Here is a 12,613-nt window from a genome sequence, read left to right on the forward strand (position 1 = left end):
TGATTGATGCAGCTGGTAGGGATTTTCTTAGGAATGCCCATGCTTGGAAGTGCCACTAGAGGGTATGGGAACTGCTGCTGTGCTGCGGAGTGTCCTGGCTCCTTGCAAGCAGGTTTGTGAACAGCTAAAACCAGCCAAACTTGAGCATCGGTATTTGGTACTGGCTACTTTTTTGCCAAATGTTGTGCGGCATTTGAGCAGAAAGCGAGAGCAAATGACTCAAGAGGAAATCTGGAAGTGTTTAAACCTGTTGCATCCCCTGGGGCTACTGTATGTACTTGTAGTGCTTAGAGTTCATGATAAACCTGGCACTTTGGGGAGTTTTTATTGTATTTGGCAAAGTTTTAATATCTGAGCTCGTGTGCTATAATGCAGAAATAATTAGGGATTGACCTCTTGGACCATTGATTTCTGGAAAGAAGGCAATGGAATATAACAGAATATGAGGCAGTCATGGGCTAGGAACCTGCTGGCTTGCTCAGGTCCATTTTGGTGTCGGAGAGTCATGGGAAGAGGCTAAGCCTGTTTTGTTCTCAAACAGATTAGAATATTTCAACAGCAAATACCTGCAGAAGATCCTACTTCGAGAATACGACCAGCCAAAATCGAGTATCGTGCTCCTCTATGAAAAGCTGGAGAGGAAACACGCCATTGAGCTGGCAGAAGCAGGGCAGCTGGGTCATGCTGCCTCTCACCCGTCCCTGCTGTAAGTGCTCCCCTGCAGTCGTCCCCTTCCCGTCACTCCTCCCAACCCTCCTGCCTGAGGGAACGGGTATGAAAAACTTTTGCAAACTTCTCTGCCTCTTCTTCTCTTCCCTGCTGGGCTAGCCCATGGGAACGAGCAAGGTAGCTTGGACAAATGCAAAGTAAATGCTATTTAATAAAGATTAGTAGGTGGGTATTAAAAACGGTCAGGTGGCTGAGCAACCTACTGGCATTGATGGACACAGATTCTGACTTTGTATGTGGAGGCTCACCTGTATACCCCAGAGTTACACAGGAACAGTGCTCTGTAGAAGAGGCTCTGCCACCATTTTTCAATGCCTTTGCACCATCACGCCTACTGAAGGGACCAACAGTGAGCGTGAGCATCAGCTGAGACAGTGGCGTCAAGTATTTGCATGTCAGAACGGCCGTCTCATCCCTCACTGAGGCTTCTGCTCGGTCACAGCTCCCCACAGCCCTTTTAACTACCAGGGAGCACAGGGACGGACGGCACAGCCCCGGTGCAAACACCGCATGCCACTTCTGCAGTGAGCTCTGTCTGCAAGGGTTATGCCCACGGGTGGTGGGGTCCCAGGGGGCTGCTGCAAGCTCTGGCCTTTGGGGATGTGCTGGTTGCGCTGCTGTGCGTCTACCGAACTAAGATGTTCTGGGTTTTTTTGCAGCAACAACAGGACTGTCATATCGGACAAAAAACTGGTGGATGCTCTGAATCCGGATGTCCTGGAAAACATACAGGAAATATTGGCAAGGAACCTGTACCGAATAAGGAGAACGGTATAACTCTTCCCTCAATCTGTATTTTAGATGTCCAATAACAAAAGTTATCTCAGTTATCTGAACAGCCTGAGCAGATGTTATGAATATTTACATAATTACTAATGATGTCTCTTTGTGAGCAGAGAATAGTTGGCTGTGGAAGCCAGATCCAGTTTCCAAGTCAGTGGCACATTTCTGTTTTCAGCATGACAGCTTTTGAAAGGTTCACCTAGTCAGCCTATAATTTCATGAAGTATTTTAGGCATCAGTACCCAGAACCAGAAAGGAGAAAGGAGGAGCACGTGGATCTTCAGGCATCAGGTTAGCAGATCCAGCAGTTGCAGCAGCTCCTGGTTGCCTACAGGGCAGAGCAGGGATGGGGTTATCCTCATGTTGCATTTTTTCCCATAGAAGAGAACACAGTCAGTGAGCTGCAAGTGAGAATTAATCTGCAGAGGTTTTAAAACCGCTTGGCAGTCTTGCCATGAAACTGGTACAACTAGTTAAATAGCGCAGAAGCTACCTGCTGTTTACAGAACAACTCCTGAATTATCTGTCTGAGGTTTTCTGCAGCACCTAGGACTGTGCATTATAATTGCTGTTCACGTGGCGGTACATGGAGCCTTATCCTTAAAATCCACCTAAGCCTTTGTTTTATGGATTACACATGAAATACTGAGTCCTTGGGGGTGCAGCTGGTGTGGGCAGCTCAGCACAGAGAGATCAACCACCCCCTCCTGTCCCTTTGCTGAGCCGGGAGAAGCGAATAGATAAGGCTGGGAGACAACTATAGAAATGGTGAACGGGATGAAGATGAAGGCAATACCTCCTCTTCACACTTACTCCTGCCTAAATCCAGCCTCACCCCTTTTAGTGACAGTTATCCCAGCTCCCACTGATGTTAGTGGGAGATTTAGCTTCGACTGGTTTATGGTTTTTGGAGAGGATTTATGGTTCCTGTTGATTGTATGATTAATATATGAAGGTGGGGTCGATATAAAAAACATTGGAGCGGAGGCACTGAGGCCAAAGACACCTTGAATAGAGTAGCTAATGCTAGGTTGGTGTGTCACCTGGGCTAATAGAGATGCATCTCAGTCTTGTCGTTCAGCGATTGCTTGGGCACTTTTGCATGAAGAAGCAGAGGCTGGAGTCCTGTCTTCCTTCTTTGGCTCTTTCCCTCCATCCCCGCCTCCAGTACTGGGGTAGATCAGTTTTTCCCCATAACTGGGCAGGATGGCTAGAGGGTGTGAAGACCCCTGACAGACACAGGCACTAGTGAGGGAATGCTGCTAGGAGCGAGGGATGGTCCTGCGGCCAACGTGGTCTCTCTGGTGCAACGTGCAGGGACCGGCGTACAACAGGCATACCCTGCCCGGGGAGACCGAGCCCGCGGAGCATGCCAAGGAGATCCTGATCCTCCGGCACAAGAGCCTGCGGGTGGAAGTGAGTGGAGACGGCACGGGCAGCTGCAGGAAGGAGGTAAGAGGGAGCAGGGAAGGCTTGGACCTGCAGAGACCGTGCACGGGCTGCCTTTCCCCGCGGGTGTAACTGGCACTAGGAATAGTGCTGTTTATTGCTGGTGCTATTTCCTTCTAAAGGCAAATCCCGGTATCTTATATTAAAAAAAAAAAAAAAAAAGCGTCTTTCAATGCGAAGTTGTGCTCCAGTGAGTAGGAAATACCGAGGGGAAAAAAGCAAAACCCAACCCAACTCCTGACAGACAAATGAACCATCCTACATGCTGCGCTGCTCAGTGCTTTGTGAACACAGGCTTCCATCCATGCTAGGAAAGTTATTTACTGAGCAAATGTTATTAATTTGGTTTCAGTCTGTACATTCAGAGGCCTGTTTTTCCCATGTTTTCTTTTCTGGGAGATTTTGTCAAAGGCGGGAATGTGGTTCGCCCATTGTCAGCGGTCCAGATGGACTGTAAATATTTGAAACTGTTCTGTGATTTCCCCCCTGCCCCAACCCTTTTGAAAGGACAGAAGCATTACTGCGAGCTTTCTTGTTTATTCTAGAGGTGATTTTTTTTTTGGTTTTAAAAGCAGCTATAGTTCTGGGCTGACTTGGAGAAAGTAAAATAGAGGGAAGTGTTGCATACTGGATTCCTGGGAGAACCACTTTGAGTCCAAATTTACTGCTGGCACAGGTCCACGTCTGTTCATGTTCTGAATTAGAGGAGAAACAAGGTAAATACGTTGTCTGTGGCTGGTGAAGACTTTTGCTGGCTTCTTTGGGAATCAGCAAGAGAAGCTGGGCCAACATTTCCCAGTGGAAAGATGAAATGTTCCAGGAATGGTGCAGGAGGAGCAGGCTTGGTCTTTTCAACCCCTCCTATCCTCTGTAACTGTTGCTCTGGAGGAGAAGCAATTAGCTCCCCCAGTATTTTGCTCTCACCCCCCAGGTCAGCAGCAGTAATTGCCGAGCCATTCCTAAATTTCACCCGCTTCCCTGCATCTTAGGTTTTGATGGCTTGGACTAGAGCACGGTCCAAGTGCGAACTGCAGCCTCTAGTCTGGGCAGCAAGGCTCCCTCGTGGAGGAGAACAGAATGACCTTTTAAAAAGAAATAATTTATCTTTCTTTATTTAGATAGTAATTTTCCACAACAGCAGAAGAACTTGGGACTGCCTCAGGCTTTCTTCCACTCTGATTTCTTTGTTCAAATGCCAGTCATTGAAGAGCCCACCGAGAACGGCAGTAACGCACCAAATGCTGCTGATTCTCAGCCCTTCATTCACAGAAAGGTGTTCCGGCTCTTGCAAACAACTTAAAAGATTTAATTTGATCATTTACATGCTGATTGGTACTTAGAATTCAAAATAGATAGGCAAGAACATGGCATGTTCCTGTAGAACATTTGGTATAATTAAACTTCAAAAGAACAACATCAAACTAGGGCTGATTTTGAGCACGATGTTACAGACTTTAAGGACATTTGATTGTTAACCCTCGCGCTCCTGCTCTCCCCTTTGCTGCTGCTCCCCTTAGGCACTACAGTGCAGTTGGTAGGAAACGTAGCACCTTTGGGAAGATGGTTTCTCCTGTTACTTTGCTTACAGCTGGCCTTTCAGGGAGTGGAATATTTTGAGGGGAATTGCAAAAGCCGCAGAATTCACTCTGTTTCTGTACTGACTCGGGGATGGTGGCTCGTGCCCTATGGGAGCGGTGAGCGCTTCTATGGATTATGCAAAATGCCAATTTAATGCTGAATACTGCTGTGTCGTAGAAGCCATCTCTTGGTGCTAATCACGCCTCTTTACAGCAGCTACCTTTGCTTTGTGCCACTCTGAGTGAAGCAGATGTAAATTCTGAGAGCCCAATCCCATGGCATCTCTGACGTCGAAATGGCATGACTCTAAGCCCAAGAAACATCCTTCTGCACCCAAAAGGAAAACCCAGGCGTGTTCTGTGTGATCGGCAGCTTATTTGCTAATGTTCTAGAATAGCTGCCTCATTGTACTGCAAATAGAAATAAGGCGATACCCAAAAGCAATGGGATAATGTTCTGAAAGAGCCCTGGAATATTAACACGAGGTGGGAGGGTGGGTGAATGCTGTTACTTTATGCTGTAGGAGGACAGATCGCAGAATTTGTCAGCAGGAAGAAGGAACAGTGTGCTGAAAAGTAGATTTCATCCCATTAAAAGCAGCTCAATATTTTAAATTTTGGGGGAAAAAATCTAGCCACTCTGATTTAGTTTCATGCCAGATTGACAAGCAAACGGCATTTTCCTGTTTTAAAAAGGAGATGAATGAAAAACATAGCTGGTTAGTGTTTGAGATTTTTCTAATTGTCAGCTACTCCATCTTTCGTAGTCCCAAAAGGAAGGGTTTGGCCTTCCAGGTTTTGAGTCAGCAAGAAAAAACTAGATGCTCTCCGGCCACGCACGTTCCTGTTCTGCATTTCACCACGAGATGGAAGCATTACAACTGTGTTTGTAAAGCCAGCTGGAAATCAAGGAACTGCCAAACAAACTTCAAGCAAAGGGCCACTGCAAACCCTTTGGTGCTGCTGAAACACCTGCACATCTACTGCCAGTCTTTGGAAAAAGCTCTGGTGATACATTCCATCAGTGAGGTTGTTACAAGCTGAATGAATAATGTAAAAATCCCTTTGGATAGTGGAAACAGTGCTGCTTCTGCTCGCTGGCTGTCCGTGCATACATTTTTCTTTTTTAGTGAAGCTGGTTAGTGCTTTGCTATTAAAACACGAAGCTGTTACAGCTCAGTTAGATTCACCTCGTAGTTTATTATGTGCTGGTTGGTCTTTTCCCCCCTGTGTCAGTCACCACGAAATAAGGTATGCTTGGAAGAGCATCTTTCCATAGGTCTGTGGCTCCACCAGGTTTGGGGGGAGCCGAGCATGAAGTTCACCTTTCATGATGGACAATCCATCCCCTTCCCCAGTTGGTGGGGAGAAACCAGTGCCTGCACCAGGACAGGCACAGCTCCGTGGCCAACAGCAGGCTTCAGCCAGGACGACTCGCCCCTTCTCTCTGACCTGGGTGGCTTCAGGTGCCCTTGAGGTGTCTGCCTTCGCTTGGTGAGGGATGGCTCCTAGGCTGCGTTGGAAGCCCCCGCCAGGGAGAGGTGTGAGGGTCAATAGGGAAGGCAGAGAGAGGAGGTAGGAGAAGGGCACTCTTCATCCCTCTCGAGTCAACGGCGCAGGTTAAATGATTTACACCAGGCAGAAAAACCTTGGCAAGACTACGAGGTGACTTCAGATCTGAATCGCAGCCCAGAGGATTAACTCCAAGACTATCTATTTCCAGCAGAAAGTTCGCCTTCCTCTGCCTAAGGACAAAATTCCTGCCGAAGGCTGCTGCTTCCTGGAGCTGTGCATCACGCTGGCTCTGAAACGCTGTCCGGATTTTGAGATTGCCTTATTTTAGGCAGGGGTCCAATGCAGCGTACACTGGCAGAGCGGTTTCTGAGACCCAGGATAGCTTTTATTTACCACCGAGCACCCAGAAAATCCTTGCACCTGTAGCCAGGCAACTTCATCCTCTTTTCTTCTGCCAAAACATGAGCACACTCCCCCAGAAGGAGCTTATTTGGAGCTGCCTGTAAGCCATGTGCGTAAATGACATACTGCCTTTGGTAATTATGTCGGAGCCCTTTCATGGAGCATGCTCTGAGAATCATTAAATGCCCCTGGGAATGGCTTTCCAGGGAGCTGGCCGCTGCTGCTGGAGCCGGGAAGGCATTGTTATTAAAATGGTCAATAAAAGTGTGAACAAGGGATGGAGAGCATCAGTCCTCGTTAGGGGAGGGAACGAACAGAAACAAAACAGAAATCCAGGCTGGGAGGTGTCCAGAGTTATTTTGGCAGTCTGGGTTTCTGGACCGAGGTGCCAAATCAGAGCTGCGTAAGAGACTTGTTCCCAGTTTACAGAAGCACTGAACAATTCAGGCAGCATTACGACACCTGATTATTTTATTTTTTTTTCCCCCCTGAAGGGTGGAGATTAGCACTGGAGTGAAAGGACAGGGAGCTCGTTAGTGCAAGCTCATTACCTGCCTCCTTGGCCTGCAGCCGAGGTGGGGGACAGCCAAGGTGAGAGGCGCCCGTGGCCTGGGGATGGGCTTTGCCCCCCACGCTCGCCTGCCCTGTCCTCCCCGGAGCTCCAGGGCTGCTCCGTCCCATCCTGTCTGTTGAATCACTCCTGGAGAGCTCAGACCTCTTCCACAAACTGGAAACAAATCACTGTCTGTAAATATTTCCTGCCATCTATTTGGTCTATTTTTAGTGATAGTTCTTTTTGTTTTTCTTGGCAAAAGTAAAACAAATGGAAACAGAGTCCTTGGGGATTGCAAATGGCTTGTTTATGAAGCAGGAGTGTCATTAGCAGGCTTGCTAGCAATCTTCGTAAATGCATTAAAGTACTTTTCTTCTTTAATCACAGAAGGACGACTCCTACCTGGCGCAGGGTGACTCCAGCACGCAGCCCAAGCTGTGCCGCTCCTTTACCGGTAAGCTGGGGAGCCGGTGGGTGCTGGCAGCGATTTCCTGCCCCCCCCTCACTCACCCTGCTGCATCCCCAGGGATGGCCCCACGGGTGACAGCGAGGATGTGCTGAGGTCTGCGGTGTGTCTGTTGCAGGGCTGGGATTTGGGAGACAGTCAAGGCAAAGCCCCCTGCCCACCCTGCAGGCAGCAGCGGGAAGACCTGGGCTCTGTGTTGCGGGCAGGGCCATTGCTGCAGCCCGGGGGACAGAGCGGGGCTCCTTACATCGCAGAGTCACAGAGTCACGTAGGTTGGAAAAGACCTTTAAGGCCACCCAGCCCAGCCCCTAACCCAGCGCTGCCAAGCCCACCACTGAACCCAAGCACCGCGCCTGCGGGGATTTTGAGCCCCCCCGGGGACGGTGACAGCACCGGGTCCCTGGGCAGCCTGTCCCCCTGCCCGGCCACCCTTTCCGCGAAGGAATTTCTCCTGAGATCCCCCCTGACCCTCCCCTGGCACAGCCTGGGGCCGTTCCCTCTTGTCCTGTCGCTGGTTCCCTGGGGGAAGAGACCGACCCCCCGGCTCCAGCCCCCTCAGGCAGCCGCAGAGCGATGGGGCCCCCCCGAGCCCCGTTTCTCCAGGCTGAGCCCCCCCAGCCCCCCCAGCCGGTGCCGCAGCCCCTTCCCCAGCTCCGTGCCCGTCCCTGGACACGCTGCAGCCCCTCAGGGTCTGTCCTGTAGCGGGGGCCCAGCCCTGAACCCCGCGTTCGCGGGGCCCCCCCAGTGCCGGGCGCAGGGGAAAATGAGCACCGTGACGAGCATCGTGAGTGAGCGAGCAGAGCTTCGAGCCTCCCCACCCCCCAGTGTCCCACCTCGGCCCCACCTGAGGCCGGGTGTGCCGAGCGCTGGGATGCGCTGCTGGCAGTGGAGGTGCTCCGGGCAGCTGCGAAGTGTGTCCCGGTCCAGGTGTTTGACCTCCTCATTACCTGTGTGCTGCAAGGGGGTGTGTGGGAGTTTTCATGCAGCTTTCTTGTCTCCCATGTCCAGCCAGGCCAGCGTTTGAAACTGGTACCATTCCTCATATTCCATGAAGTGCTAAGATTTTTGGCAGTAATTGCAGGTCATTCTGCCCATGGTGACGCTACTGAATAGACTAAAACCTTCTAAAAGTTAATGATATTTCAAAACATGAAGTTTGTGCTCAAATTCTTTCAAAAAATTATATTTTTTTTCTTGCTAACTATTATTAAAATGCTTTTTGAGTGCCCCCTTAGCAGCACTATCTTTTGAATATCTGTTACAGAAGGATCAGTGGCTCAGGGCCTCATGTTTTCTTAAGCCCAAACTCAGATAACTGAAAGCTTAGTTTTCACACTTAAAAAAAAAAAAAAAAAAAAGGTTTATGAACTTTTATGAATTAAAAATGGTCAATGAAGCGTCACACAAAGTATAGCCAGTCAAAACTGTAGGCAGAGTCGTTTCAGCCTCTGAACCTCAGTGACATCATCAGTGGGAAGCAGAGCACTGAATTTTTATGATGCTTGGCACACCTTTTAGGACAATCTCATCTGTAAGAATGGTGGCTGAAAAGATTCAGTGTTCATTGAAAAAAACCCAAAAAAATAATGTTGCCTCCCAATATGGGCTGAGATAGCTTAAGGGGCTGGGTCTGACATTAACATACAGAACATTTCTTTATTATATATGTACTGGAAAAATATTTAAGAAGGGAGAAAGTTTCCTTTCAATCTTTTTGTGTTCTTCTATTTCTAATGTTTTCTTCCTTTGTAATTTTCTTTAAACAATTAACTAAAAACTTGCTAAGTAAAGAGCCGTAGAACAGCTGGCAGGTCGTCTGCATGATGCTATCTTACTATGGGTTTGCAAGAGTGGATGGAAGGAACACAACCGTGTGGCATTTGTGTGTTCATAACATGGACATCTGCTGGGAATGCAGCTATTTTAATCCACAGTGTATTATAAATGTTTAAACTATCTTCTTCTGGAAGAAAAACATGAGTGTGAGCAGAGTGAAGTGATAAAAAGCGGTGTTTCTAGGTGGGGTTTGTTGGGCTTTTTTTTGCCCCAGGGAAAATGTGGGCACAACGCCCTGACATACCTGGTGACAGGGCTGGAGGAGACCATAACCCTTCCATCATGACTGCACATACATCCCCTGCAAAAAAATCACTTAATGTGGTGACATGGAATCGTAGGTGCCTCAGCATGACACCTGCATCTTTAAAAGCTCTTTTAAGGTAGTCACAGATGTGAATTTTTGTTCTGTAAAGTTGCTGATGGGGACTGACAAAAGAATGATGATACTGGTCAAGATACGTAATAGATTTCAAAGTACGAAACAGGGTGTGAATTGTCTTTATTTTTCTTTTTCCTCCATTGAAATACTGATCTTTGTTTTTTGTTTTATAACTGAAAAGTGATCCTTGCGGTGGAATAGCTCATCTCCAATGAGGAAACGGCCACCTCCGTAGTTTTCGGTATTTCTTCATTCCTGTTGATGCACAAAGGAGAACATTTCTCACACAAGTTAGTGTTTTTCTCTTCCTGCAGTGGGGAATGTGGAAAAGGTCCGGGAAGTGAAAGAGAACCGGTCGAAGTCGGTGTGTGTCATCCCACCGCCGCAGCCCAGTGGGACGGCCTGCGCTGAGAAGAAAGAAACGGAGAAAGAGCTGACGTTGGAGATGTGAAAACACTGGTAGATGGCTTCCCACGAGGGATCTGGCTGTTTCGTGGCTGGCTACTATACATGTAGATAATGTAAATAAGACGCATATTGAAAAGGACAGCACAGACAGGGCAAAACATCCTGAGTGGTTGGCATCGAACGTGCTCTCGTTGCACAGTGCTGGGTTTCTAGAGGGAAAAGGGGCACAGCTGAGCACTAGCAAGGCAAGGTAATGTCCGAGGGAGAATTTCTTAGAAACATCTGGGAAAATTGTTGAAACTGTCTATGACTGCAAGAAAGGGTGTTTTAATAAGGTGAGATATCGGGTCTTCTCATTAGTCAGCAGGGATGGAGTAAACAGCAGGGAGCGTTTAGGTTATACGTCAAGGAAACTGTGGTCTCGAGGGGGGTTTCATGGGGCGCTGGAGCATGCCATCTGAAAGGCAGCAGAAACAGTGAAAGATCTTTCCTGCTCCTCAGGAACTGATGGCTCCTGACTATGAATGCTCATCACCTGAAATCCAAAGCCAAATCATGTAATTAAGTGGGTGTCATACCAGAGGGACTGTCCTGCACCTAGACATGGTGTTCTTTTAATGAAAACTTACTACAGCTGCATTAAAAGGGGGAAATGTATTGTTACTGATTTTGTAAAAAAAATATTTAAGGAACGGCTCGCCTCAAAAAGTAAATCAGGGAAGCTCCAAATCCGCTGGTGATACTTGTGCAAGCCTCGTGCGCTGCGGCTGGCTGGCTGCAGGAAGCCTGCAAGGGCTCACTGCATGATCTCTGCTGCTGTGGCCCAGAGCTGCAGGGGCGGCGAGGTTTGGATGCATCTGCCCAGAAGATGCGGCAGAGAGAGGGACCCAAACCCTCACTGCTGTGGAGCACTTCTGCCAGGAAGGTGCCATCCCCTCTGCAGGGCAGGTGCAGGTGACCTCCAGGGGTAGTACCCGAGGGAGACGGGTACCTCTGCGTTTGGGTAATGCTCTTTGAAACTCCAGGTAAGTGTTCAAGACTTTGAATCCTCCTCCTTAGCTGAACCTGATAGGGTAAGTTTTAGCATTGTAAATGTCGAAATTCTTTTTCTTATTTCCCTTCCTCTGCATTGAAGGATCCAAGAATATTTAATCTGAACAAGTGGTTCCTTCTGAAATAAAAGTAAAAGCAACTGTAGGAATTTGCGTGCTCCTGCCCATGATATTTTTAGACTTCTAGAGTCGATCTCCTGTTTGCAGAAATACTCGAGGAGACCACTGCCTAGTACTCTGGGGCTTTAATTTTAAATTAAAGACACAAAATTGTGTGTACTTGCTTTGCAATGATGTGGAGGTCTCATTTTCATTTGAACAAACTCCTTTAGTGTCCTGACATAAGCTGATGTAGTTAGCTTTGACGTGAAGGCCATTCTTCACTGCCCCACTGCTGGAAATTCACCTCATTGCAAATGAAAATTGGACCTTTTAGCCTTATACGTGTATTTTGTGTGTGTATACGCTTATATATAAGTGTTTATTGATTTTAGTGTAAGTCCATTGTCATCTTCTATGACTTTATTGAAATGTTGGCTTTTTCCTTAGTTTAATTCACCTTGCACGGGAGTCATGTGGATTTGACTACAGTTTAGAAAACTGCCTGTGCTTCAATATGTTGTAATATACAACTTACACGAACGTGTTGTAATGTACTACGTTTCTATTTCAATTAAAGATGCTGTATTATGAAATCCCCTCAGTTATTACCTCCTCGCACCCGCAGCACGCTCAGGCTGACGTCAGGGTAGCAGTGGCACGGGGGGTGTCTCTCTGGGTGCCACCGCCCCGGCACAGCAAGCCTGGCCGATCCGCTTTGAACAGTGGCGCATTCAGCTCTGCCCCGTGCAGCCCTTGCGCAGCGATCACAAGATCACCAGTAAGGCAAGCAGTTGTAACCAGTGAGAAAAATGGGCTGTTCATGGGCGTAAGCAGTTGCATACAAGTTCAAGGGAAAAACCCCCTGAATCTGAAGGTCCTTGGCTATCTGGGGATGGAATGTCCACCCTTTACCTCCAGTTTAGTGTCCACTGTGTTTAAAATTTCTCTTTAAGTTCTGCAGAGTAAATAGCTATAGAAAGATTTACTAAGATGGGTCGCTTTTATCCTGTAGCTGGAGAGCAAAAATGAAAATAAATCAAGTTGCTTGCCAAGGAGTTTTTAAATTTTTTTTAAAAAAATCAAGGATAGATACTTTGTGAATCCCTTGGCCAATTCCTGCATACTGGTTTTTTTTGGGGGGGGAAGGGGTGGGGTGGGTGGTGGTTTTTGGTTTGGGTTTGGTTTTTTGGTTTGTTCCCCCCCCTTTTGGCTTCTGAACTGCCTTGCTTTTGTCCGAAACATCTGGATGTCTGTACTGTCTTTGGCTTGTACAGCATCCATCATGCTTCTGGGCACCAGGTACTTAAATCATGATTTTTTTCCATCTGAGTTTTCCACCATGGAAAATGAGTTCTCTGC

The 12,613-nt window shown here is 47.8% G+C and overlaps 1 protein-coding gene across 1 annotated transcript in view; it reads left to right on the top strand.

Moving 5' to 3' along the window:
- The window catches only part of LOC130158949 (sodium/hydrogen exchanger 2-like), a 31,789-nt gene extending 19,422 nt beyond the window's left edge, over positions 1–12,367 (top strand). Inside the window, exons 8-12 of the mRNA XM_056360080.1 lie at positions 542–706; positions 1,389–1,500; positions 2,830–2,964; positions 7,396–7,462; positions 10,007–12,367. Coding sequence (XP_056216055.1) covers positions 542–706; positions 1,389–1,500; positions 2,830–2,964; positions 7,396–7,462; positions 10,007–10,143 — 616 coding nt within the window. The 3' untranslated portion in view covers positions 10,144–12,367. The remainder of the gene's footprint in view (positions 1–541; positions 707–1,388; positions 1,501–2,829; positions 2,965–7,395; positions 7,463–10,006) is intronic.
- The last annotated feature ends 246 nt before the right edge of the window (positions 12,368–12,613 follow it).

Source organism: Falco biarmicus, chromosome 14, assembly GCF_023638135.1.
Source record: "Falco biarmicus isolate bFalBia1 chromosome 14, bFalBia1.pri, whole genome shotgun sequence".
Classification (NCBI taxonomy): domain Eukaryota; kingdom Metazoa; phylum Chordata; class Aves; order Falconiformes; family Falconidae; genus Falco; species Falco biarmicus.